Source organism: Beta vulgaris, chromosome 9, assembly GCF_026745355.1.
Source record: "Beta vulgaris subsp. vulgaris cultivar EL10 chromosome 9, EL10.2, whole genome shotgun sequence".
Classification (NCBI taxonomy): Eukaryota; Viridiplantae; Streptophyta; class Magnoliopsida; order Caryophyllales; family Amaranthaceae; genus Beta; species Beta vulgaris.
This window is the reverse complement of record NC_079210.1, coordinates 12340822-12368592: the sequence shown is the minus strand read 5'-3', so window position 1 is coordinate 12368592 and position 27771 is coordinate 12340822. Positions and strand designations below refer to the sequence as shown.

Here is a 27771-nt window from a genome sequence, read left to right as displayed (position 1 = left end):
TGTGAATTTCACGGTCCGGTACAGTCCTGGACCGTAAAATCTCAGCCCGGTCCACTAGGATCCACGGACCAGCTTGCACCAACGGCCATATATAGTTCCACGTTTCAGCCAAATGCAACTACTTTCTTTTGATTTGCTTTTAATGGCCCTGATGCACGTCAGGGGGTCACTGGCCATTGAATTAAAAGTTGCCGCATGTAAATGATGGCTTTAATGGTTCTGCTTTTTATTTTTGGCTGATTTGCAACACTAATATTAACTTCACAAATATTTGTCATGTTAATGAAAAAAAATCAGTTTATAATTTTAAAATAAATTGCACCAACAGATATAAAATATTGTTATCGATAGATTTACTACACTTTTTTCCAACCTACTTTTAATCATTTTCTCCTACTTAAAATTATTTATGTTCTCCTATTTAGCCGACATTATGGATTATTCAAATGATATTTTTTTAACAAATCAAATCGAATAACCAAAAATCTCAGCGATCTATACAACGAACACCAAAAAGTTCTCATCGTTTATCCTAACATGATGAGGAAGCTCAACCATGTTTTCCAATATTGTAACATTTTTCACAGTAACAAGAGCAATCTCCACTAACTCTAGGAGGAGATGGAAGCAGTAGTATATCTCATAAAGACAATGTAATAGAAATTCGATCACATCAAGACGCTCCTTCAAACAAAGCCACAACACCAAGATGTGGAGGGTAGATGAAGATCATGTACTCATCTCAAAGTATAAAGTGCGGAGGAGACGTGTTGAAGGGAACCGACCAGAAGGGTGATGGTTTTTGGGGTTCAATATATAAGAGTATGGAGGAGTCACGATGGCTCAATTTAACCTTACGCCCAACGACATTCAAAAGTGTCGTTGTTAGTCGTTGGAAAACCATCAATGGATATGTGAGCGCATGGTTAGGGCATATTTGGAGGCGAAAAGGGTCAAGTGGTCCGGCTGCAATGAAGAAGATGTCATAACTGCAGCACATATAATGTGGAAAGAGGCAACGGGGGGCCGATTTGTATTGAATCTTGCATCGAATATTCTTAGACAATACGACAAATGGGCAAGTGCGAACTCAAAACGTCATGACAGAGTCAAGAAAGTTAAGAGTAAGAGACAAACCCCTATATACAATTCTCCGTGATCCTCATAATTTGGGTGGAGGAATGTTTTTGGAGAAGACTTCTTTTAGTATTAAAAGGAGCGTGATGCTTAAGATAATCAAAGAAAGAAGAAGATCTAAAGTTTAAAAATTGGAATATATTAATGGCTAAACCCTTCCTTGATCCGAATGAGAAAGAAACGTATGAAAAGGTCAAGTTAGCTTTTAAGGATAAATATGTTTTGTCTTTATATTTTTAATTTGGTTTAGTTTACAATGTAGTTCTATGGTATTCCATAATAAAATAAAAAGAATTTGGGTAGGATAGAGAGTATATGGTGGAGTATAGCAAAAGTAGGAGAGAAAAATAGAAAATCCTAGTAAAACTAGCCCATCCAATAGGGTAATAATCCATTGTGAGAAAAAAAAATAGATGAGTTGGCGGATAGTTAGTGGGATATAAGGTGTAAGAAGGAGAAAGGAGGGAGAATGGAAAAAATAGTAATACCAACTAAAGCTAGTACACGCATATAGATGCTCTAAGATAATAACGTCTTTTTTTATTAGGAAAAATAATGGGCTCGAAAACTAACCCTTACTATACTACTAATTTGCAGAACATACCAGCTCAAAGAACTGAATATAAGGCTAAACAACCTAGAAGGCAACAGACCTAACGTTTAATAATGGTTTTGTCTCAAGATGAGAGGTAGTATATCATAATTGTGAAAGTATTGTGTCAGACCGTCTAACACAATACATTTGGTCGGACCAGAGCAAATTGGAAACATTAGTAAATGCAGAATCCTTAACATTAACAAATCCAATAATCAATTCACCAAAAAATCAAAGATCTTCCATGAATTTAGAGAGAGGAGAGAGAAAAACACCATTGCAAGCGGAAGAAAGAAGATGAGAAATGTCAGCCCAAACAGTGCCGTCGCCGGAAGGTATCGTCATCGCCGTCGTCAAAACTGTGATTTCTCTCTCCTCCTGCTCTTCCGCCATAGCCGAAGAAATTAAGGATCAATCAAATTTGATATCGATGAGAGAGAAAGTTGAACAAAAATGGCGGTTGAATGAATTTCTTTCAAGTTTAATAGTTTTTCTTTTAGTCGAATTTTTCTTTTCAGTTAGTTGAATTATTCTTTCAGTTCGTTGGTCTATTCTTTCAGTTGGTTGGTTTATCCTTTCATTTGGTTACTTTATTCTTTTAGTTGGTTATTTTATTCTTTCATTTGGTTACTTTATTCTTTCAATTGGTTATTTTATTCTTTCAGTTGGTTCCTTTATTCTTTCAGTTGGTTGTTGGTCAGGCTGATCCGACCACTTTCATTGTGTCAGACGAGTCTGACACAATACCTTCTCATCATAATTTATGTATGTGGAAAATTGGTTATTACCATATCATCACCAAAAGGACTAGCACGTGGTGGAGTATGTGTTGAACTGTTTTATTTTTGGTAATATAATGCTCTTAGCCTTTGCAGATTTGCCAAATTGCCTTTCTTCTAGCTAGCACGGTACACCTTTCACTTATTCCCGCTATCGGCTATCCCGCGCCTAAGTTTGACATTCACGCCTCCGCCGCTCCACCTTCCTGCACTCAAGATTTACATTTCACACTTTGCCCACACGAAGACAAACAACAACAGTAAAGAGTAGTATCATTTTGCAGGTTGATGCTATCCCTTTGCAATTTGCAAGAACTCTTTACCCAACCGAATGACCGACATTCTTCACCTTCACGTGGTATGTTATCAAAATTTTGATATATTCATAATTTCTTAGAGCTACATATAAGTATTAAATACTTTTTTAAAATAGCAAAGTATTAATGTAAGACTTTATGACATATTTTTTTTGTCCAAAATATAATTTTTATTTTTTTTCTATAGTCTTCAAAACATACCTTTAATTTATAATATCTTTTATTTTGTTTTAGTAAAAATATAAAAAATTGATATTATGAATATGCAGATTGAAATGAATTTAACAAAACCTCACATGAGTATTTTTTTTCTAAACATTAATGAGAATATTTGGTCAAAGTTTGTAAAATTTGACTCCCAAAATAGAAATAAAGACTATATTTTGGGACGGATGAAATATGTCAATCAATAAAATTAATAATTGTTTACTGCTTAACATTTTCATTTTTAACTTTTTATATACAATTATTTTTTTTTGGAATTTTAAACAAGAATAATACAACAATAATAATAATACTCAGCTTGTATGTCTGTATGATGTAAACTGATTTGGGAAAGCTATAAACTATTCCCTACAATTGTTGTAAGAACCTTATTTTTTAATACTCATATAAAAAATAAGAAAGTCAAGAAAAATTCAGAAAAAACAAAGTGAAGAGAACAGACCTAACACTTCCTAAATCTTACTAAATGTAGGATATAGTATTACTAAGGATTAAAATGTTTTAGAAAATAACCTTGTAAAATATTTTCTTTTAAAAAACTACCTTTATAACAAATTTCTTTCAAATACTGCTATATCATGATTTTCGTTTAGTTTGACTGTTTAATTCCATCATTGACCTACGCAAGGTCATCACATAACTTTTTCCAACACCATTTGAAACTCAACGTGGACGGATTGTTCGATGAATCCACAAATACGAACAATAAAAAAAAACCTGGTAGCGGCGTCACAAATAGTTGTTGGAGAAGATTATGTGACTCTCCACGTATAAATTAATATCAAAATAAACGGTCAAACTTGGTGGTAATCATCATTTCGTTGTATTTTGAAAAGTAAGTTTTGTGGTTAAGGTAGATTTAAAAAACCGAAAGGTAATTTTTTGATTTTTTTTTAATAAAAGATAATTCGTTGATTTTTTTCCTACTAATAATTACTACCTCCGTTCTTTTTTAGTTGCAACGTTTGACAAATTGCACTATTCATGTTCTCTTATTTGACCACATTTATTGATTTATATGTTAAACAAAATATAGTCATGTGGGGTCTTGTTTGATTCGTTTCGATGTAAGCTTTCATAATATCAAATTTTTATAATTTTTACTTACATACAATTAGAGATAAAACGATTTGAAATTGTACATTGACAAGCGTGAAAGTCAAAACGTTGCAACTAAATAAAAACAGAGGTAGTATGAAGTAATATCAATGATAATAATTATAACAAAAAAATTCCAAATTTCTAGTCAGAGGTATTTTATTTCGGGACTAGCAGATTTGGATTAGGTTCGAGTGATTGTATCAAATTCCATGTTAATTTGAAATGAAGTCTTTATTTTCTAGTCTAAATTGGAACCAAATTAATCGGATCGAATTAGCTTGGTCATGGACCCATATACGCGTTTGTTTTAAAGCTCTTCCCTACATTGGCGGGACCATTCCACGTTAAGGTGTACCTACCTTGAATCACTTGATAAATGCCTTATGAGTTATGCCTCTTTTGTTGTTTGTTTCACTTCTTCAACAGTCCAACTCACTCTTAATAGTCCCCACTCACTCACTCACTCACTCACTCACTCACTCACTCACTCACTTACCTCCTCCATAAAACTAAAACACACAAAGTGCAGCAGTTGAAATGCTATGACTCATCCATCACCATTATTCCCTTCTTCAATACCTACAAAACTCATATACGTCTCTCTTATCTCCATTTTTATATTTATCATCATTATCTCATAATATTATAAAAACATTAAACAGATATTTTCCGTATATATCTACCCAATCCACAACCTACATTATAGAAATAATTTCATCAGAAACGAAAATAAATATATGAGAGAGAAAAAAAAAAACGGTGACGTATCGTGGAGAGATTTTCTTCGTTAAAGCTTTTTCTTCACATTTTTACTTCTTAGATTCTTTTTTTCTGGGTTTTGTTAAACAAAACGGCTAAGCAACATTTTGCTTTCTCATTTTTGCTTAGCTTAAAACTTTAATACAGTAATATCTAAAACACTCCACGATTTTATTTGAAGTTTTTTGCTTTAAATTTGGTGAAAACATAAAATGAAGTAACTTTAGTTTATTAAAAAAAAAAAAGTGGAGTTTTGTTGTTTTTGTTTGAACAAGATAATGGGTAAGAGAATAATGTTATTGCTGTTAATGGTGGTTTTTCTTGGTGTTGTTACAACGACGTCGTTTGCTGTGAATAATGTGACGTATGATCATCGAGCTTTAGTCATTGATGGCAAACGTCGTGTTCTTGTCTCTGGCTCCATTCATTACCCTCGCAGCACTCCCGAGGTCTGTCTGATTACACGAATTTTTGGATTTCTATGGTATAAAAAATTATTGATTTTTTTTCTTTCGGTAATTAGTTTAATTTTATATGTTCCTAGATTTTTTTTTTTAGTGTCCCTACTTAAAATCATGTTGTGACAGAAAAAGCGAACTAGGAACATCAAAAGAGAACGGAAATATTGGTTATAGTATTTTTATATTATCTTTTCTAATTAATATTGTTGCAAACAGATGTGGGCGGACCTCATTCAAAAATCCAAGGATGGAGGATTAGATATAATTGAGACGTATATTTTCTGGGATTTGCATGAGCCAGTTCAAGGCCAGGTTTTTATTTTAATCTAAATTTGTACTTTGATCTAATAATATAGAGTAGTAATGAAGAATTTTAATTGGGTTTATGGTAGTATTTCATAATCTAAGAAACTTCATTTAATGAAGTTGTGAATTAGGTAGTAAAGTAAAATGACTTTGACACAAAGAAGAGTATTTAATTGTAATCCCATTTTTGGTAATAAATGCAGTATGATTTTTCTGGAAGAAAAGATTTAGTCAAGTTTGTCAAATTGGTTGGGGAAGCTGGGCTTTATGTTCATCTTCGGATTGGTCCTTATGTTTGCGCTGAATGGAATTATGGGTAATTACAATTTTACAATTACAATCTCTCTTTTAAAATTTGCTAATTATAGTGTTAAGTTTAATCATGTACCACTTTTGTTATGATGTAGTTTTCTGGAACTTTTGATGATTATATGTTACTAATGCAGTGGGTTTCCTCTATGGCTGCATTTTGTTCCGGGAATTAAATTTCGGACCGACAACAAGCCGTTCAAGGTCCTCCTATTTTCCCTTGTTATTTCGCGTTTATAATATTTTTCGATTTTGATACATGCAGCCCTAAGGACTAACAATAATAATAATAATAATGACATTCACTATTACGGTTTATGATGGAACCATGTGTTTACTGCTGTTATTAATCCTTAGTTATTGCTTGATGTTTGAATTAGAATAAGTTGATGCTGAAATAATTTGTGCATTATGATACAGGAAGAAATGCAGCGATTCACGGCCTATATTGTGGATTTAATGAAGAAAAACAACTTATATGGCTCACAAGGAGGACCCATAATCTTGTCCCAGGTTAGCTCTATGATATAATACATCATTATAGTAAGGTTGAAAAATCTTTGGTAGTTGAGCATATATCTAATTCCTAACCATATTCAATTTATTATACTTACTTATCTTTCTTTGACTATTTAAAATTCTGATGACATGGGTCAATTCTGAGCATTTGTTGATATTGATATATAGTTGGTAATAGTAAATTGTTTTGCTAATAACAGATTGAAAATGAGTATGGTAATATTGATTCAGCATATGGGTCAGCTGCAAAATCTTACATTAAGTGGGCAGCAAACATGGCTGTGTCTTTGGATACTGGAGTGCCATGGGTTATGTGTCAGCAAGCAGATGCTCCTGATCCCATTGTAAGCCGAAATCGACGTTTGCTATGAAAGTCGGTATCTCTTATTTGTCATAGGAGAAAACAGTTCTCTGATCTTATTTATTGTTTCTGGTTGTTACATACAGATTAATACATGTAATGGTTTTTACTGTGACCAATTTACACCAAATTCCAATCAAAAGCCAAAACTATGGACTGAGAATTGGAGTGGATGGTGAGTTTCAAGAGCCAGTCATATTTTGAACCAAATGTATCATTTTTTTTTTTTCTGCTAGTAACCGGAATAATATCTAATTACATGCTTAAAGAATAAATAAAACATCTATTATCCACCCTCTCTTTTTTAATTCCTCATTCAGTACACACTTTCCAGCTTCTAATTGCCAAGTCTTCCTTGGGTGTTAGGTTTTCTGCCTTTGGCAGTCCTATACCATATCGACCTGTTGAAGATCTAGCTTTTGCAGTGGCACGATTTTACCAAAGAGGGGGTACAATGCAAAACTATTACATGGTAGTACTAGCATTCTATTTCTGATGTATTTTAATGATTATAATTGAGCTCCACTTTTCTATGAGAAAATATACTGAAATCTGAACTGATATGCCTCCTTTGTACCAAACAGTACCATGGAGGAACCAACTTTGATCACACTTCTGGTGGACCATTCATCACTACAACTTATGATTATGATGCTCCAATTGATGAGTATGGTATGCTCATAATCTCTTTGATAATAGAGTTTATTATTCGAGTCAATTCATGTTGATGAAGAGCTGCTACTGCCCCTGCAAAACTATAACTTCCTAAAAACCAATTCAAGTTGAGCAACATATATATACATGATTATGGAGCATCATTAATTCATCTGAAAGTTTCTTTTGACGTCCGTATATTCTTTTTTCTTAAATAAAATCTAGGTATTGTCAGGCAGCCAAAATGGGGCCACCTCAAAGATGTACACAAGGCAATAAAGCTTTGTGAAGCAGCATTGGTGGCAACTGATCCCGTATACTCTTCTCTAGGACCAAATTTGGAGGTATGATCCATAATTTTTGATTTCATAGCAATCTCTGGTATCTTTTTGTATGTTTGTACAATGATAGACTTCTTATTGCTTTAGCTATCTCCTAATCGTTGTATGTTACTAGAAGCTTGACGATTTACTGTAATCATGGAGATACAGCTAAAGAAGACTGTCAAATCTACCTGGAATTATCTGGTTTTTTAGAGCTCAGTTTTAAACAGGAGCAGTATGAAGAGTTGTTCCATGGCATACTTCAGAAAGAGCTACTTTTAGAATAACACAATACCAGAAGTAAAGCATCACCAAATCATTATACTAGCTAGCATTCTTTTGCAGGCGAAATCCTTTCTATTTATATCTTTTGAGTTAGTTAACCATAATTTAGGTCTAAAGTTATGGCATTTATTATATAACCAGGAGTTTTTGCTCGTTGTAAGAGGTTTTATGAGCACTGTTGTACCACTGAAATGTGGTCATGTTCTTAGTTTGAAGATTACTGTTTTTGCAGTTCTAACTTCTAAGCTTCCTAGTTGAACACATTCTCATGTCTTTGGAGTTCTGAAGAGACCTCATAGTTATAGTTCCTAAAAGATTCCATCTTTCAGGCTACAATGTACAAAACTGATTCAGGATTATGTGCTGCATTCCTGGCCAATGTGGGTACGCAATCCGATGCAACTGTGAAATTCAATGGCAACTCATATCAGTTACCTGCATGGTCTGTGAGCATCTTGCCTGACTGCAAAAATGTGGTGCTAAATACTGCAAAGGTGTGTTATTTCTCAGAAACATCTTTTTACTAGTTCCTCCGCCCAAAAAATAATCTTTTTACTAGTTCTAATCATTTGAGAATGAAGAGGCAAAACTTTTATTTAGAGGATCCCTTCAAAAAGTGAAAACGAGGATTCTCACCACTTTGCATATAGTAATGAAACTACTTTTCTATTCCACTCAGAGCACAAGTGTACGATGTGTAGGATTAACTATTTTAAGCATGGAATCTAATCTGGGGTTGTGATTGATAGCAATAGCATTAAAGAAGGAAACAGAGGGTTGATAATAATACTGATGACTTGCAGAAAGAAATAATGATGAAAAAAAATAACTTAAGCAACTCAAGGGAAAAAAGTAATTCATAAGAAAAAGTACTTTTGAAGACCTTTAGTTAAATATCTCATTCTAGGTTCAGATTAGTCCTCTCATCAAATTAGGAGATTGAACTATCTAATGATGTACTTAACAGAGAGACAAATTAAAATTAATGGAAAGGCATGGCTCTTATACTTCCTCCATTATGTTTTAAATGAAACGTTTGTTTTTTCACGCAATCCAATTCGCTTCTTTAATCATTAATATCTTTAGTTGTGGACACGTAAAAAATATAAAAAAGTTATAATTTGATACTCCCTCCGTCCCATAATATAGTGCTTGTTTCTTTTTTACACGGTTTCAAGACGTAACTTTGACCTTTAATATCTTCAATTCCGTATTAATAAAAAATCTAAAAAGTTGATATTATGAAACTACACATTGAGACGAATCTTACAAGATATCACTTGAATATGTTTTTTTATATATACAAATGAGAATATTCGGTCAAAGATTTTAAAATTTGACCCACCAAAAATGATTTAGGCACTATATTATGGGACGGAGGGAGTAGTATGCATCGACACGAATCTGACAATATCCCACTTGACTATGTTTTTCTTTATATAATGGCGATAAATTGGAGTCAAAATTGATCAATGAATAGTGTCATTTCACCCAATGTTTCATTTCAAACAGAACGGAGGAAGTATTATTATTGAATGAATGTAACTAAAAGGAAAGGCCAAAAGATTATTAATATAAATGTTTATTAGAAGTTCAATTAGTAGGAAAGGTGAAACATATTGTAACTAAAAGTTTTGTCTGTGTTCTTGAAATTTACAAAAATTGAACTTGGAAGATTTTAAAGATGGCATGTGCTATTTGACGTAGTTGTTTCGAAATACTAGGTACAAATTTTGTGTTCCAAGAAAGCATCTCTCCTGATTGGTTGGTAGCAATAATTCATCTTTTGGCGTCAAAATTTTGTCAAATTTTCCAAGCTACGTAGTTCCTACTCCATTTTCAGGCAGAAACATAGCAGTTGATGGAAACTATATTTTGTACAGATTAATTCTATGGCAATGCTTCCAAAATTCATACCTCAGTCTGTGAAATATAACCTTGACTCTTCTGGAGACATTGCATCAACGTGGAGTTGGTTTAGGGAACCAGTAGGCATATCAAAGACGAAAACGCTTGTAAAACCAGGCCTACTGGAGCAAATAAATACTACAGCTGACAAAAGTGATTACTTGTGGTATTCATCAAGGTACTGTATTCAAGTTGTTTGGTCTTACACCACCTATTCAATCATTATCAGTCCGCATATCATCCTTATCACCGTTGTTGAGTTTCTTTGGATGTCTCTGAAATATTAACCTTTTTGATGTATTGCAGCATCATTATCAAATATGGTGAATCATTACTTCAGAATGGATCTCAGACTGTTCTTCATGTGGAATCACTCGGTCATGGCCTTCATGCTTTCATCAACGGGAAGCTTATAGGTAGAGATTATAGGTTTTTATAACCACCATTCGAGATAATGTGAAATGAGCTTGTTCAGTTTATTGAGAGGCCATATGATATCGTGTAATTGGAAATCACATCTAAGATGTCTACATTTTCTTTAGCCGTCCTTCAGATATCTGCATCTTCTTCTTATAACATTGTGTTGTTTTATGGTGCTGAGGCAGCTACCAGATTTGCTCCAACAGGAAACCATAAGATTTCAGTGGACATTCCTGCAACACTTAACCCGGGAAAGAACACAGTTGACCTCTTAAGCTTGACAGTGGGACTTGCGGTCAGTAACCAATACTACATAGAAAACCATCTGCATACAACCGAATATATAGTATATGTCAAAAACTTACTAGGTAGTACATATATTTTTGTAGAATTATGGAGCATTTTATGAATTGGCGGGTGCTGGTGTTACTGGTCCTGTATCACTGAGAAGCTCTAACGGTGGCCTTACTCTTGATCTCTCTTCGCAGCCATGGACATATCAGGTCCTCTTTTCGAAAATAAAAATTCTTCGAGTTATTTTTGTTTTTTATTGTTGTGTAGGTTTTCTATATTAACTTTTGACAGGTGTTTGGGTATAAAATGGTCCATTTAGTTGTGAAGCACTAGGCTTATAAGTGAGACCTGTTTTGGACAAAGGGAAAGAAAAAGGAAAAGAGCTGCAAAGACAAAGGATGGGACACCTGTTGTAGACATCTCCCGTATGTATTGTCTGTGGATTGTTAATGTCTAAGTAGTTTGAATCAATTTTTCCCCTTTTATGTAAAACTGCAGATTGGACTGAAAGGCGAGGACTTAGATCTATCCAGCGGAAGTTCCTCCCTTTGGGACTCATCTTCTTTCCCTAAGAACCAGCCTCTAACATGGTACAAGGTAAGCTGAAATTCTCGCAGCTTGAATATTCATCTTTGGGAGCAATAACTTAGTGCTAACACCCTTCAATACATTTCTCTCATTTTTTGTTCTAAGCATGCATGCATTTCATGACCTGACTGCTTGTTGATGAAAGTGCTAATTTATATATTTAAGATGATGAATGTTTTTGAAGCTAAAGAAGAAGCAGATAGCTGCGAATTGTGCTTGTGCCTCTTAATTATGTAAATTTTAGTAGTTATGGATGGGATGCTGATCCTGAAAGATTTGCTTCTCAGACGCTGTTTGATGCTCCTGATGGGAATGACCCACTTGCTCTGGATTTTACGGGGATGGGGAAAGGCGAGGCTTGGGTGAATGGGCAGAGTATCGGACGGTATTGGCCAGCTTTGAGCTCGCCAGACAGTGGTTGTACGGACTATTGTAATTACAAAGGGCCTTATAAGTCTAACAAATGTCTCAAGAAATGTGGAAAACCATCTCAAGAATTGTAAGCATCAAGACATCTTTGTTTTCCCTTTCTAGCCAAAGTTCTTCGTTCAAACCTGAAGTTATGAACCCGAAAATTAATAACTGAGTTGCAGGTACCATGTACCTCGTTCATGGGTGAAACCGAGTGGTAATGTGCTCGTTGTGTTTGAAGAGATTGGAGGAGATCCAACAAAGATATCTTTCACCACCAAACAAGTTGGGAGCATATGCTCACATGTATCAGAGTCTCACCCACCGCCTGTTGATATGTGGAATACAGATCAAACAGGAAAGAAATCAGTGCCTACGCTTTCACTGGAGTGCCCTTCATCAAATCAAGTCATTTCTTCAATCAAGTTTGTAAGCTTCGGTACTCCACAAGGATCCTGTGGGAGTTATGCACATGGTACATGCAGGAGTCTCCAAGCACAGAAAATTGTGCAGAAGGTGGGATATCCATACACTCTTGATCATTTATCAGTTTACCTTCTCATTTCTTTATATAATTTTTTTCATTTTTTGAAGTTTGTATGTGATTTACAAAATCTTCCAATTGACGTCTCTGACCATCAAAATTTTCGTATAGGCTTGTGTTGGAGCTCGCAGTTGCAACATCGGAGTATCAGTGGCCACATTTGGTGATCCGTGTATAGGAGTGAAGAAAAGTTTAGCTGTAGAAGCTATCTGTGGATAGTTTACGATTATGATTTGTGAACCTTCCCAATATACTAAAATCATAACATAAGCATCATTCTCTAGTGCATTATTGAACAAAAACTCCCATTGTATATTCCTTCTCAGAAGTTCATATGGGAAACTAAAGCAAGTAGTGGACCCGTGTATGTGTGTTGGTGAAATGCTTTCATGTCTAATGTCTTCATCTAGTGAATGCGTTAGGGTGCCATACATCCAGTTGTGCAGGTGTGATTTCTGCTATAACCCCATGGGGATGCTGATTTCATAATTTGAATTTTTCCCGTTCATTAATTATCTTCACTAGGACAGCAGATATAATAGATGTATAATTGTATATGACAGATGACATAAACATTAAACAATAAGAAAGTGTTTGGTTGGTGTAGAAAATATTATCGGAAAAAGTAAAGCTATGATAAAACGCTCATTGTGAGTGGACACCTTTGTCCACTCACAGATTTATATTAATAAAATATTGTGAGAAGCATTAAAATAATATTAAGTCAAAAAGTGACACTGATAACATTTGTTCCAAAAAGTACAATTGGTTACTGATAAGAACCCATGTTGTAATTTTTGTGCGTTTGAAACACATGTTATTGTTAAATCAATTCCGGTTTGTCAAAAAGTAAACATGTGATTTTTGTCATAAAGCAAAAAGTTGCATTGATTTGCGTATTCCATTCAACTTTTACTGCGAAAAGTACAATTGATTATTGATAAGAATCCTTGTTTGTGTGTTTGAAACCCTGTTTATTGTTAAATCAACCTGTAATTGTGTTTTTGAATCCATGCTTTTGGTAACTCAACCCTTGTTTATATATCTCTTTTCCCCTTCCATTCCGTAGTCAATTCCCTAAATACCATATTGATTTCATTTAAATTGTTAAATTACCATTTTACCCCTTTTCTAGTTACTAAATTACCCATTCACCCCTGTGAGTGGACATGTCGCCCGCTTATAATAAGCGTTTTATCACTGCTAAAAAAAGTAGCCTTCTCATTTTCCTTTGGTTTGTCAATGACAAATAGATTTCAAAATGGGTGGAAAATATTTTCATACTTAGAAGTGATGCCACATTTTCATCCCTATTTTTTACCTTCTTCTTTCCTCCTAAATTCCTACCCCTTTCACTTTCATTATTCCTTGGCTCTCTAACTCTTCCTGCAATGAACCGAACCCAAGAATACTTAGTTTCGAATAAAAGTGTCTTTGATCTAACTAGACGGAGCTTAACAAAATTGTGACTAAGATATACAAATTCGTCTATGCAAGTATTGCGACATACCACACCATAGTTGGTAGTGCAATATGCGTTAATGACGAGCATAAATTTGGTTTTTGGCATATGCGTTATTAGGTTAATGGTAAGAATCACTATGTTGTTACTGACAAGTACAAATGATGATATGAATAAGGATAATTTATCAAAATATATCTGTTATATACTACATTTTGCTGGAAACAATCTTTTATAATTTTTCTGACAACTTAACACCTTAAAATTTGTTTTTTCGCGAGATACAATCCCACCATATTTTCTCGAGTGGGCCCACATAATTCATAGTTTTTATCACTTTTTCTATCAATGCCACATGTGCGTTGGGTTTTTATTTTTACCCCTTCCCTCCGTTTTATCTTCAAAAATAGTAAAAACCCAACATATATGTAGAGCAACAAGGGATTTAAGTAGCTCAATACTGAAGACTAGTAAATCAGCGCCAGAAAATAGGATAAAGTTGTTTCTTGCAAAAAAAATTAAGGAGTTACATCGCCTAAAAAAATATACTCTCTTCGTTCCTTATTGATAATGTTCTTGGTTTGAATTGTACCGTTGTTAATGCGCATCTTTGACTATAAATATTTGTAATTATATATTTCTAAGAATTATAAAAATTTAATATTATCAAAGTAATAATTGAGAGTAATCAAACAAGACGTTACTATGTTTTTTCTTATAAATTATAAACAATTTAGAAGATTCTATATTATTTCAAATAGTGCCAAGAATCTAACTAGGAACATCAATAAGGAACGAAGGAAGTAAAGTTTTGTCATGACGAATTTTCCTACTAATAATCATGTGGAGATTCCTCGTTATGCCGCACCATCATTTGAGATAGGATGCTTCACATGGAAGTCAGATTGTAAAAGAATTATGCTGTGAAAATGTTTCACCATCTTCATCAAAGATAATAGCATCACTCTTAACATTGTCAACAATATACTTCAAAAAGCAAAGCAATCAAAAACTTTTAACATTGTCAACAATAGAGGCCAACTTTTGTCGGTGTGAGTCTGAGCAAATGCTTAGGTTATACGAATATGGACATTCATTTCAAAGTGAAGCAAATAACCTATATCTTCCTGAGATTATCCTACTAAAACTATAAAATTATAACCAAGCTATATTCATATACTCTGCTAAGGTAAGTAAATGGGGAGTTCAATCTTTTGATCTTGCAAGGCACCCAAGTCTCCTGCTTTGATGATACTGCTTGTGCTCTCGGACTCGGACTCGGTCTCGGTCTCGGTCTCAGTCTCCTGGCTGAGGTCATTAACCATCTTTATGAAGTACAAATGCCTGCAAACAACACTAAGTTTATTGAAAGAAATGGGGAAAAACAGATTTACTGATAAAAGAAATGTCCAATAATTACCATCTACTGTCAGCAGTCAATTCCGGATGAAAGGCCGTTCCTAGCAAATTCCTTTGCTTTACAGCTACAATCACTTTGTTAAGAGATTCAGGATTCACCTATAAAAATCAGGTATGCCGACATGAAATTTCCGATTGAACGTGTGGCCAATGAATCTCATAATGATCTAGCTATCAATAAATGTTCATTTTGATCAAGGAAAGAAAGCAAGCAACAACACCAATCATATGCATAAAGTTCGGCCTTTTGAACAAAGAATGATTTCCAAACACCTAATCCTTTGGAGTCCATAATTTCACACATCAGCAAGAGCAGATTTAGACGTAAAAATAATCAACCAAAAACAAATACCACCCCTTTACTTTGACAAATATTCAAGCAACTAACAGTACCAGTTTTACAAGATAATATTCAGTGGACAATCAAATAAAACCATCCTCAAGTGAGGCATTTTTTCAAGTAACAACCATAAACTGCCATGTGACGCCAACTGGCAAGAAAGTGAAAACATGGATGGTGGTTGAGATGCAAAGTAGTTAGGAGTGGGTTAAATTTAATTTAGGGTGTTTTCTTGTTAGTTTTACTGAAACTACGGCCAACCCTCAAATCTTCTAGTCCAACCATAAATGATTATTAGGTCCTTCACTTCCTCTACAAATAACTAGTACAGACTGTAGAAACTAATATAGGATCCATCAAGCCAACAAAATTAAGCTCTCTCTTCTTACTCCTATGCCCACGACCAGCTCTTCCTACATTAGAGTACCAAATAATACAATCAATGGTGCCCCCGTCATATGACATACTTCTTTTGTTCTCGGCCCATTACTTAAAAAGGCCATGTGAAGAGGAGAGAGATAGAGATAGAGATAGAAGTGGGACCCATGTGTTAGAAGAGAGATAGAGTGAACCTATTATCATAGAAGGAAAGGTTGCAATTAATGTAACTCCCAAATAAGGGAAAACATTGCAATTAAAAAAGAATGAAGTATATTTGATATTGGGACATGATATCTGCTATCCCTATGAGAGTGTCAGACTATTCACCACCATTAGAGTTTGGAGTTCATTGGCAGACAATTTCATAATGTAGAAATCTAAAAGTTACAGATGAAACATACACCGCCCAGGTTGGTTCCTATATATGAGGTGTGAATTTGTAGACACCGTTTACTTCCTGATTTCATGCTAAAGCGTTCTACGTGTGTTGTTAAGCTTTTAATGCTCAATAGCTGCACCTGGGCTAATAATTACCCTTACGGCCCGTTGTAGTTGGTTATAAATGGTGGTAACAGGAATTAATTTGTATGTAAATTTGTGAAGGAAATTGTCATTCATTCCTATGGTAATGCTAATTTACCTAAAGTGTCTATTTTTCTTCTTGAAATTTCATTCTCGTCCAATACCACCTTATAGGTGGTGATGAGTAGTATGAAGATTGCTTTCCCCTTGGAGAAAAAAATACAAGCTTAAGGGTGAGATTGCTTCCCCATGAAGAAAAAAAATACAAACTTGGGGGTTCAATATGCCTTCCAATAGAGATTTTAAGGGTGCTTCCCTTGTAACATTACACTTAAGATTCCTTCCCATTATTACTATTTATTAACGACTACCAAAGGAGCCATTAGTCCTATCACATAGAGACTTTTATAATTCAGACCATAGCATTCACATCAATGGTGCAGCTTACTCTCTCTTAACAGATTCTTCAGTATCTTTATTAATGCTCGATACTAGGTTCAAGCTAAAAATAGGGAAAAAAAAGGTCTCTCTTCTATTGAGGGTCATTCTAAAAATAACCATCAGCCTCTACTGCTGAAGTTTGTACTTTACACCATTTCTTTGAATTCAGATATCAAGTTATCAACATTTTCATGGATGCAAGAGTCATAAGGCCTTGGGGAATAATATAATACAATGACATCTGAAGGCAAAGTGTAAATCAGTGACATGATTATGCTTTTTCCCTGTCAAATAAACCAACTCACTTGTCTTTAGTTGTTGAGATAGTCACAATTCCAGTTTCCAAAGAGGCAGAACAGGGCCATGCTATACTGATTGCATTGTATTGTGCATTCAGCTGAGCTAAAGATGGTCTATGTATAACATTTTTGTTCATTAGTTGATTGTGATGAAAAATTTCAACCTACAACCAAAAAAAAAACACAAGCTCTAACAGTAACCTAACTAAAAAAAATCAGCTATTTCCAGAGATCTTGAATATCACTTATATGACCTAATCAAACTCATCATGCCCTCCCTATCCACCTTTGATGCATCAAAAAATCTCATGAAGGTTTCACTTGGTTCCACAAACTTGGAAAACCACGGAAATTTTGGAAACCCTTCTTTAAACGACAAACAAGTTTTTCCGCCTCAAGTATCTGAGTGTCTCAAAATTATTTTTTTTCCTCTAATAAGTAATACCTTCCTTCTAGACAACTGAAACTAACTCTAATACCTTCTTTATCTCTTGTTCTAATTATCAAATTATACCTTTTTTATGTATTATATTGACGATGGCTGAAATAAGATTTTAGATTTCTTGGCAGAAAGAAAAGAAAAGAAATGATTGGATTTGTTTCTGATTTTCATATTGTTTAAGATATATCTTTTTCCAAATTTACCCATTTATATCTTACCCCCCTTCTTTTGTTCCTGTGCAACATAGCTAACTGCAAGTGTAAAAGTTCCTTCCCTCCAGTAACTACAAGCCTTCGTAGAGTTAAGGGTATTGTCTTCTCAAGCAAAGAGTTGACATGCATAATCAGACATACAACAAATGATCAAGCAAATAGTTTGGCTTAAAGACAAAACAGCCATCTATTCACAGCAAAGGAAAGAAGGTGTAGAAAGAAAAGGAAAAATCTCTATTAGATAATTGTTATAAATGACCAAGAGAATTGGTCATGACATTGATGAAACTCCTCTTATGTTATAAACTCTGGAAATACAACTCTCACAAGCCTGTTTAATTTGAAACCAATTCCATTTTCCAATGAATTAATTCAGTCTCTAACCACCTCTCCACCCCCAAAAACCTGGCCCACCATACATGCAAATGATCAAATAGCAGGTTGACAAACTCCATCTCATTAAGGATAAGGAACCTACATAGCACCACAAACTGGATACTTGTTCATGAAAATTGGCTACCTTCCAGTACATCAACCATTTTCAGATGCTCACAAGTCACAAGTCATGGAGAAAGAGTTTGTTTAAACCTTATGACTTGAACACAATCAATATCCATACTAAGCTTCTCACTGCTTCTCTGAAAGGAAACACAATGCCATAGCCCACTGTATTAAGCATATTCCTAGAGAAAGATACTTTGGGAAACAGGTATCACTCAATTGTCTATCCATAATGCAAGAAGAATCAACCTTGCAGGACTTCTATGTTTGTGGGTCGTAGCCCACAAGCTTCAACAGCAGAACATTTTTTCTTTGGACTTGGACCAACGCAATTGACAGGCCCAAACCGCCCTGCCAAAGTTTTTTTTACAGAGAAAAAATATTCAGCTAAAGATTGGGTTGAAAATTCCAAAAAATTCTAATTTGTGAAATCCCCCACCCCTTACTTTTCCTCCATATTCTACCTCCCCACATTTTCTGTAATGACCTCCTTTCTATTTCCTCCTATTCCACACACAGACACACTTGTTCCCTTTGACACTTTAAATTCTCGTACTCTCCAATTTCTCATAGACTTCCAAAAGTTCTTCACAAAATTTCATCAACGCCAATGAGTTCTTGTTTTAGCTCTTCTCTTACTTCTCTTTTTCATCTAATGAATTATCTATTATCATCAAGTGGCTGTAATGATCGAGATACAAATAAGTACAAAATATCTTCTAATTTTATCTTCAAAGAAAAGGTACAATTACAAAACTGGTGATAAAGAATTCTTCCAAATCCCACAAAAAATTTGGCCAACTTCCCTAATTTGTTCATTTGGGCACCTAGAAATGGAAACACTTCTTCTAATAAGTATAAACTAATCATTTTCTGATGATGAAAATAAGAGGGGGAAAAGAGAAGGTCTGTGAAAACTGGCCCAGAGCCTAGAATTCGTCCAACTATATAGCTTGAACAGGCTAAACACATGGCATCGGTGGCTACAACTTGGTCGATGTTTCACCAAACTCTAAGCCCTCTAACTACAATAAAGTTGAATTTATTGCCAAGGGAAAGAACCACAGAACTCTTCAAGCATATACACAAGGGATCAATTCCTGGATCTGTGATTCTCAAAACCTATGTCTTAGGATGACACAGCAGGAAAGACTACACGTCTATACTAATATCTTGAAAGGCGTTCTCAAACAAGGAACTATGCCACGCGGTGCTCTCCCTTAGAGTGTTTACTTCATGTAATCCAAATACAATAAAAAAAAATTAGAAAATGTATGGTATAAGATTTGATCCTGTGATTTCAAGCTTATATACTAAACTTTTGACCACTAATCCAAGTAATGTTTGGTGATATCACTGGAAAGTAAAATATTAATAAATGAACATTATAACTATCCGGGGCAAAAGCCCGGGCCTAAAAACTAGTTGAGTCAGAAAAGGAGGAAAATTAAACAAGTATCGAGCAACAAAACAGAAAGGACCCTTTAATCCATATATACCTTCACTTTTCAAAACCTCTAGGACCTTGGATTGAGATTAGGATTAGCACCTTATCAAGGTTTTGGACATGCCTTCCTTCAGATCCTCTAATAAAGTGGAATTCTTAGCTTGACTAACGAGGAGAAACTTCGAGAAAGGAGACAAGCAACCACAAACTCCTCCTAAACTAGGCTTTGCATGTCCACAATCTGATTCGGTCAGCCTTAGACTAAGTTTGTGGAAAAAAGAACTATGAAAGGATAATATAAAAATCTCACGAAACACAAAAAAGATTCCGTTACAGATCTAAACCATTGGATACACCACAGGTTGATATGGAAATTATGCATGACAATTAGCTTCAAACTTGTCCATAAACATATAATTGAACTCTTTTACTGACCCACCAGAGTTCATATGTGATAAGTCATATTAAATAAAACCTCAAATTACTAAATCCTTAGCTAACCTCTGCGCTCTCCTTTGCTGCATCTGAATTCTTCAGTGTGTCGGGAACAGGAACTTCTGCTAAAACTTCAACTTCTGAACCCACTTCAAGGATAGCAGGAGCACGTATGAATACACCTCGGAAGCCTGGAGGCCCACCTTCTTTATCTGCTATATGAGGAACAGAGATATCTGCCTCAAAACTTTGAATCTGCAAAAAGAAAACTTTTTATTATCTTAAGTTCCACAAGGGAAAGACAGCACCCAACATAATAACACAGTTAAAAGTTGCTTGATTTTTCCGTGAAAACCAAATACTACACTCAACTAGCATATACCATTATATTCATGACGAGATTGAACAGTCTAAAATTCTAAATATTTAGACAACGCCAAAGAGATTTCAGGCCAATAATGCAAATTTTCATATTGCCAGACCAAACAACAGGAATCAAAAGCTCCCAAAATTACCTGGCTACCAAAGAAATTTCTGTGGACTGTGCAATCAAGGCCTCCAACAAGTTCCTGTCCACCAGCTTTCTGACCTGAAAAACCCAAGTCCGTGCAGATGGTTAGCTTATTTCATAGTAATTTCATATGTTTTCCAGTTCTAGATTATAAACACATTCAGACTCATATCCCTCCGCATTCAATATAAATTCTTACAATTGGTCCATGACACTTGGACTCTTCACTTGAACTCAAGTACCCGTATCGGATGCTCCACACTCCGACATGGATATGGAAACTTCAACACTTCATTTCAAGCATAAATGGGCGAGGGGACACTTAGAACATACCCATTGGTTATCCGAGTCTGAGTAACATAGCTATTGGTTGACAATATGTCAACAATTTAAGAATTAACGAGGTATTTTGTACGAGTATAAGAAAATGGTTGCCTTAATTGACAACTAGTATCTTTTGCATGATTTGCGTGCGTGATATCGCGTGTACGTGATTTTGTGTAAGTTTTTAATTTAATTGTCATTCAAGAATATTGTTTTATTTTTTGTTTTTAGTGGTGCATATGTAACTGCTTTGCAGTTGTAGGGATTCTTTTTTCTCTTTTCTTTAAAAAAAAAAAGAGAGAATGCGATTAATTTTGTTTGGTTATTAGGGGTAGTTGATATATAAAATAGAGATTAAGAAAGAGAAAACTGTACCAACAACTTTATTTGCCAAGAAAATCAGTCCTGCACACGTTCCCCAAACTGGCTTGCCCATCTTGACAAACTCCCTCAAGGCAGGAAACTGTTAACACCATCGAAAGCATTCATTATTGAATTATGTATTCTCATTCCACAATTCTAACACAAAATTTCTTAAAATTAATGCAAATTTCCCTTTTCAACAATCACAAAAATCCCATCAAAAACCCATATGAAAAGATTCTCATAGAACAACTCAACAAAGTAAAGGAAACCCAGTTCACAAAAAGTTACAATAAAAGAGAGAATAGAGAAAAAAAAATTAGCTCCTATCACTCCTTCAATTAACTCAACTTTCTTAAAACTAATGCAAATTCCCATTTCAAAATTCACAAAAAATTCAATCATAAAACACAGTCAAATATAAATTCCATAGAACAAAAGTAGAGCAAACAAACGCAATTCATATAATCAAAGAGATAGTTATTCTACAAAAAGACCACTTTACGAGTGACAATTCACTTCAATAGCATCGTAAACAAAAAAAAAGTAATCCCTTTTAAGATAAATAGTGAGAAGGTCTCACCATATTATGAAACTCGGCGAGTTTGGCCATGGTGGTACTTTCACCACCAGGAATGATGAGGGCACCAACATTCTCCAACTGTTCAGGCTTCCTTATTTCAACACCCTTTACTCCAATCCTCCTCAGTGCTGCACATAGAAAATCGACACAATTTTTTATGGGAATTAGCAAGAAAAGTAAAGTAGTAATATAAGGAAAAACAGAGAGTAAAAAGAACCTGCGATGTGTTCGTTGAAAGAGCCTTGAAAAGCAAGAACTCCAATTGCCATAGTTAGAGTATTTGTTCTTGCTTGTTAGAGGAATGGAATTATGGAATGGAGAGAAGAAAGAATAATTTATTATACGATGATATTTGAAGAGTGGAAAATGAAGCAAATGTTGAAGCCGTTCGTTTTTTTGAGTTTTATATGTGGTAGCTGCTTCCTAAACCTCATAATGGCGTGCCGCCCAACAGACTTTCACACTCAGTGGCTCAGTGCCGCATACAGTATTACAGTATTGGTTTGAGCCTTTCCAAGTGTTACCACGAGTGCCCACGACTAAACGAAGCTACCAAATGAGGGTCCACCTTCCATTTTTGTGATAAATGATATGATAAGAGGGTACGACTATGTAAATTAGATGGTAGACACGGATCTATCTTGAGAATGGTAGATACGGTTTACAATGAACATTTGTTATTATGCACTGAACATTTTTGGACCCACCTCAATTTATAGTTCCTCAAAAACACCAATAAACATCCAGTTAATTCCAATGAACAAACGCTATTGTTGATTGAACATTTGCAATTTCAAAATAAACATTTATGAAAAAAGTTAGTGTAATAAACACACCAATAACACATCCAATTAATTTCAATGAACATTGTAATACAATGAACACACGCTATTGTTGATTGAACATTTGCAATTTTAGAATAAACATTTATGAAAAAATTAGTGTAATAAGCACATTATTTCTCTTGAATGAACAATTGCAATTGTGGATTGAACATTTTCGATTTATTCCAAAATTCAGTTGTTTACGAATTTTCAAATTGCCGTTGATTTTCAAAATTCAAATATGTTTCAATTTGCTATTGTTCATTTGTCACTTTAGTCAACCTACTATTGTATTCAATTGTTAGTTTATTCATCCAAGTTCTTCAAAATGTTCTTTCAAATTAATTATATGTTCATTGTGATGAATATATTTATGTTGTCATTATTATTCTTTGCAATGTAGAAATATGATGCTGCAATAAACAATATACTATCTATAGTGAATAACCCAACTGAGCAGTTATATAATTATCGAAAAATAAGTAATTACAAAAGATGTAGTATGTACTCAAAGATAGAGATATAACCAAAATATTATAGTATATCTCATATGAACACCAAGGTCTTACAAAAGAACATTTATTACTAGTTAAACGCTATTGAGTTCATTCAGAATATATTCTTGCTTTCGAGCTTCCTCCCATTCTCGATTGATTTGATTTGTGAGATTTTGAGACCGTAACATATCATTAGTTGTCCGAACTAGACGAAGTGAACTGATACAAGAAAGAAAGAAGCAGTTGTTAAAACAAAAATTATCAAGTTTGTAATACAATAAACATAATCTTTCAAATATACAAATAACACATTATAATAATATAATGAACATGCTTCTAAGCACACAATAAATATTTGATCAAATATAAAAAGCAAAAACCGAAAAGAATTTTTATTATCTTTGGAAAAAATAAAATCTTTTCCTCAAAATCAGATTTTTTCTTAAATAAAACGGTTACCTAGATTCTAGGCATAATTTACTCAACCGACATAAATGTACCGTTGTAATGCTTCATCCTAAGTCTAGTTCCTTTTAATTTTTAGTTCCTTTAACTTATAAGTTCAACGCCAGTTCGTCTATTCTTTACAAAGGAACAAACAATCATTCTCATTTTAAATTGTCGTAGTTCCTTACCATTCTCACTCGTTCCTTTACACTGGAACTAGAAACAAAAAGCTTCTCTTTAGTCTTCTTGCTCCAATGCTACTCCAGTACCAAATATAGAAACATCTTCACTTAGTCTTCAAAATCCAAACTTGATTTCTTCCTTGACTTAGTATTCTCTTTGTTGCTTTCATTGATACCTTGAAATTCACTCACTTAAACAACTTGTTATTCCAATACTTAGTTTGCATCTTTGTTTCTTTGTCATCATCAAAACTAGGATTCAACAGAAGTGAAAGGGGGAAGCAAAAGAAATTAAAAAAAGAGAGTGAACACACGCGATAATTGAAGACAAAAAGGCGCAACTTTGGAAGAAAAACAGGGTCAATGCGGGATAATTGACCAATTTGACCTGAGACGATGTGCAAGGTATTAAACTTAAAACATTGACCAATCCTAAGGTACAAATTGACAAGAAAAACAGTTGCTTACAAAATTGATGTTATATAAGATACTAATTCACAATTTTCCCTCATTATTATTAGCCTTATATAATTATAACACTTCAATTTTGCATCATACCACTTATTATATTAATTTTCTTACACTCTTTTCACCCACACTCTATCTCTATCATTAAAAGAATACCCAACTTTCTCTCTCATTCAATGGAAAGTATCACTCCTAAGTCTTATCACATCTATATTGTAAATAAAATAACAATGGATGATCACACTACAACTTATCACCTTATACTACGTGTCCGAACAAGTGTTCTAGTCTTAAGGGACAGATGTAGAATTGAATTCTAATATTATTATCCTAAATGTTTATCGGTGCCAAGTGATAGATAATTTCTCCAAACGATACCTTTTTTTATTAGTATATAATAAATTTAGTATTCAATAATATAAAGATTTTAAGTTAATATGCATAATTACATCATGATGATAATATTAATAATTCGTCCTTTTTTTTATGATGGGTTTTTCTGCATAGTAACCCTGTGTTTTACGAAAATCTATGTGGTATCCGATGTTTTTGAAATTTCCACTTTGTACCCCTAGATTTATTAACGTGACTAAAATACTCTTATACACGATATAAAATAGTAGATTTTGGGACTTTTTTTTTTACCATGTGAGCCTAGAGTAGGATTGTGTAGCCTTGTTAGATAACCAAGGTTTGGGATATGATCTGAGAAATTAAAGACTAAATGAGATTTAGAGTAGGAATTATTCTTAGTAAGGGTATTTTGTGCGACGTTTAGAGAATTTAGGGGTACAATGTGTAGAGTTCAAAAAGGTCGGGTACAATGTAGAATTTTGAAAACACAGGGGCACTACATAGAAAAACCCTTTTATAATTGTAATGTTTTCCTTATTTGAAAATATATCATATTACTTACGACCTTTCCTTATTTGGTAATATTTTCTCTTTATTTGTCTCCTATCACATGGGTCCTATATCTATCACTCCTCTTCATATGGGTTTCTTAACAATAAGGTATATATGTTACAATCATTATAATACAGAAGAAGTAGACATATCCTGGAAAAAAGGTCATTCATGTTGTGTAAAAGTTATACTCCACATCATGTAATATACAATAAGAAAATACTACAATAACACATGACATATGAATATAATATTTGTATTTTACTTTAAGCAATCATTGAATGAATGAAGAGAGACATAACAATAATAATAATAATAATAATAATAATAATAATAATAATAATAATAATAATAATAATAATAATAATAATAATAATAATAATAATAATAATAAATATAATAAATAATAAGAATAATAACAATAAGAATAATAATAACAATAATAATTGTTATTATTGCTGTTGTTATTATTATTATCACTATTATTATCCAAAATTCTTATATGCGGCCCGCCACACGGGAAGTTACAGGTGTGGCCGTGCGCGCGACACGCTGTTAGTCCGTCAGCTTATTTTCAAATGGTCATATATTAATCGTTTCACATCAGAATCGAGCTTTTGACCAGGCGTTGGAAAGAAATCGAGCCAAATTTTCATATCCAACTTAAATTTTCCCAAAATACTAAGTTTACTGTAAGATATGACCTTTTGAAGTTGACCCTTATGCACAAACACTTATAAGCAAATGGAGTTACTCTTATGAACAGATGGAGTTACTCTTATAACCAAATGGAGTTACTTGTATGAGTATGTGGTTAATTTTAACAATAAAACAGTATCACTCCTATAAAGAAACGTGGTTACTCTTATAATCAAATGTGGTTACTTTTGTGAACCTTTGGGGTTACTCGTATGATTTACTAAAGTTACTTGTATAAATAAATGAGGTTACTAATATGAATTAATTGGGTTACTCATAAGATTAAATGAGGTTACTCAGAGCTTAAATGACATTACTAGTATGAATTAATTTGACTACTCATATGATAAAAATGGGGTTACTTTTATGAACAATTGGGGTTACTTGATCAAATAGGATCATCATATGATTAAATAAGGTTAATATTATAAAATAATGAGGTTACTCGTATGATTAAACAAAGTTACTTTTGTGAACAAACGAGGTTACTCATTTGAAAATATGAGGTTACTAATCAGTTTACTTTTATGAATGAATGAGGTTACTCGTTTGAATAGATAGGGTTACTTTTGTGAACATTTGGGGTTACTCTTATGATTAAATCAGGTTACTCGTATGATTTAATGAAGTTGCTTGTATAAAAAATGAGGTTACTAGTATGAATTAATTGGGTTACTCATAAGATTAAATGAGGTTACTCATAGTAAATGACATTACTAGTATGAATTAATTGGGTTACTCATATGATGAAAATGGGGTTACTCATATAATAAAATGTGGTTACTTTTGTGAACAATTGGGTTACTTGATCTAAGAGAGTCATCATATGATTAAATAAAGTTAATAATGTAAGCTAATAAGGTTACTCGTACGAAAAAACGAAGTTAGTTTGTGAACAAACGAGGTTACTCATTTGAATGAATTAATGAGGTTACTAATCAGTTTACTTTTATGAATAAATGAGGTAACTCGTTTGAATAAATGCAGTTATTTTTATGAACCTTTGGGGTTACTCGTATGATTAAATGAAGTTACTTGTATGATTTATTAAAGTTACTTATATAAATGAATGAGGTTACTAGTATGAATAATTAATTGGGTTACTCATAAGATTAAATGAGATTACTCATAGATTAAATGACATTATTAATACGAATTAATTAGGTTACTCCACTAACCTAACCAATGCGGTCAAAATGGGTTTAGTTGATCCGAAAATGGACCACATCGGTTAGGGTAGTAGAAGTTAAGAAAAATTAAAAAAAATTGGTCTTTCAAATTCATTTTTTCATACGAATAATCTCATTAGTTCATACGAGTAACCTCATTAATTCATAATATTAACCTTATTTAATCATATGATGACCTTATTTGATCAAGTAACCCCAATTGTTCACAAAAGTAACCCCATTTTATTATATGATAAATCACATTTTTATCATATGAGTAGCCTAATTAATTCATACTAGTAATGTCATTTAATCTATGAGTAACCTCATTTAATCTTATGAATAACCCAATTAATTCATACTAGTAACCTCATCTATTTATACAAGTAACTTCAATAAATCATACGAGTAATCTCATTTAATCATACAAGTAACCCCAAAGGTTCACAAAAGTAACTGCATTTGCTTATAAGAGTAACCACATTTCTTTATAGGAGTGACACCCTTTTATTGTTAAAAGTAACCATATACTCATACAAGTAACTCCATTTCGTCATAAGAGTAACTTCATCTGTTCATAATAGTAACTCCATTTTTTTAT

At 33.6% G+C, this 27771-nt stretch overlaps 2 protein-coding genes across 3 annotated transcripts; one reads left to right on the top strand and one right to left on the bottom strand.

The window, feature by feature from the left end:
- Positions 1–4564: 4564 nt before the first annotated feature.
- Positions 4565–12657, top strand: LOC104903252 (beta-galactosidase 8). Of its 2 annotated transcripts, none has more exons than XM_010691263.4 (19): positions 4565–5362; positions 5591–5686; positions 5884–5996; positions 6127–6193; positions 6410–6502; positions 6709–6852; positions 6956–7044; positions 7236–7341; positions 7454–7541; positions 7749–7867; positions 8461–8625; positions 10015–10217; positions 10346–10455; positions 10645–10754; positions 10849–10962; positions 11252–11350; positions 11629–11840; positions 11935–12268; positions 12408–12657. In XM_010691263.4, the coding sequence occupies exons 1-19, from the start codon at positions 5192–5194 to the stop codon at positions 12513–12515; spliced, it is 2541 nt and encodes an 846-aa protein (XP_010689565.2). In that variant the 5' UTR covers positions 4565–5191; the 3' UTR covers positions 12516–12657. The 2 variants fall into 2 exon arrangements, with proteins under 2 accessions (XP_010689565.2, XP_048492088.1); XM_048636131.1 differs by having other exon boundaries at positions 5257–5397.
- Positions 12658–14746: 2089 nt separating this feature from the next.
- LOC104903251 (probable pyridoxal 5'-phosphate synthase subunit PDX2) lies at positions 14747–22369 on the bottom strand. The gene is made up of 7 exons (XM_010691262.3): positions 22196–22369; positions 21979–22106; positions 21408–21495; positions 20713–20786; positions 20264–20452; positions 15179–15276; positions 14747–15102 (listed from the first exon to the last, which is right to left on the bottom strand). Exons 1-7 carry the CDS (start codon positions 22245–22247, stop codon positions 14943–14945), a joined length of 789 nt encoding a protein of 262 aa, XP_010689564.2. The 5' UTR covers positions 22248–22369; the 3' UTR covers positions 14747–14942.
- Between the last annotated feature and the right edge of the window lie 5402 nt (positions 22370–27771).

Bases quoted from the DNA above. Each gene is read 5' to 3' on its own strand.
- LOC104903251 (XM_010691262.3), bottom strand. From the start codon at position 22,247: ATGGCAATTGGAGTTCTTGCTTTTCAAGGCTCTTTCAACGAACACATC. The intron at 22,107-22,195 runs GTTCTTTTTACT...TTCTATGTGCAG, and splicing joins TTTCAACGAACACATCGCAG to CACTGAGGAGGATTGGAGTA. The intron at 15,277-20,263 runs GTTAGCTAAGGA...TGATTTTTATAG, and splicing joins CAGCAAAGGAGAGCGCAGAG to GTGAATCCTGAATCTCTTAA.
- LOC104903252 (XM_010691263.4), top strand. From the start codon at position 5,192: ATGGGTAAGAGAATAATGTTATTGCTGTTAATGGTGGTTTTTCTTGGT. The intron at 6,503-6,708 runs GTTAGCTCTATG...TGCTAATAACAG, and splicing joins GACCCATAATCTTGTCCCAG to ATTGAAAATGAGTATGGTAA. The intron at 8,626-10,014 runs GTGTGTTATTTC...TATTTTGTACAG, and splicing joins TGGTGCTAAATACTGCAAAG to ATTAATTCTATGGCAATGCT.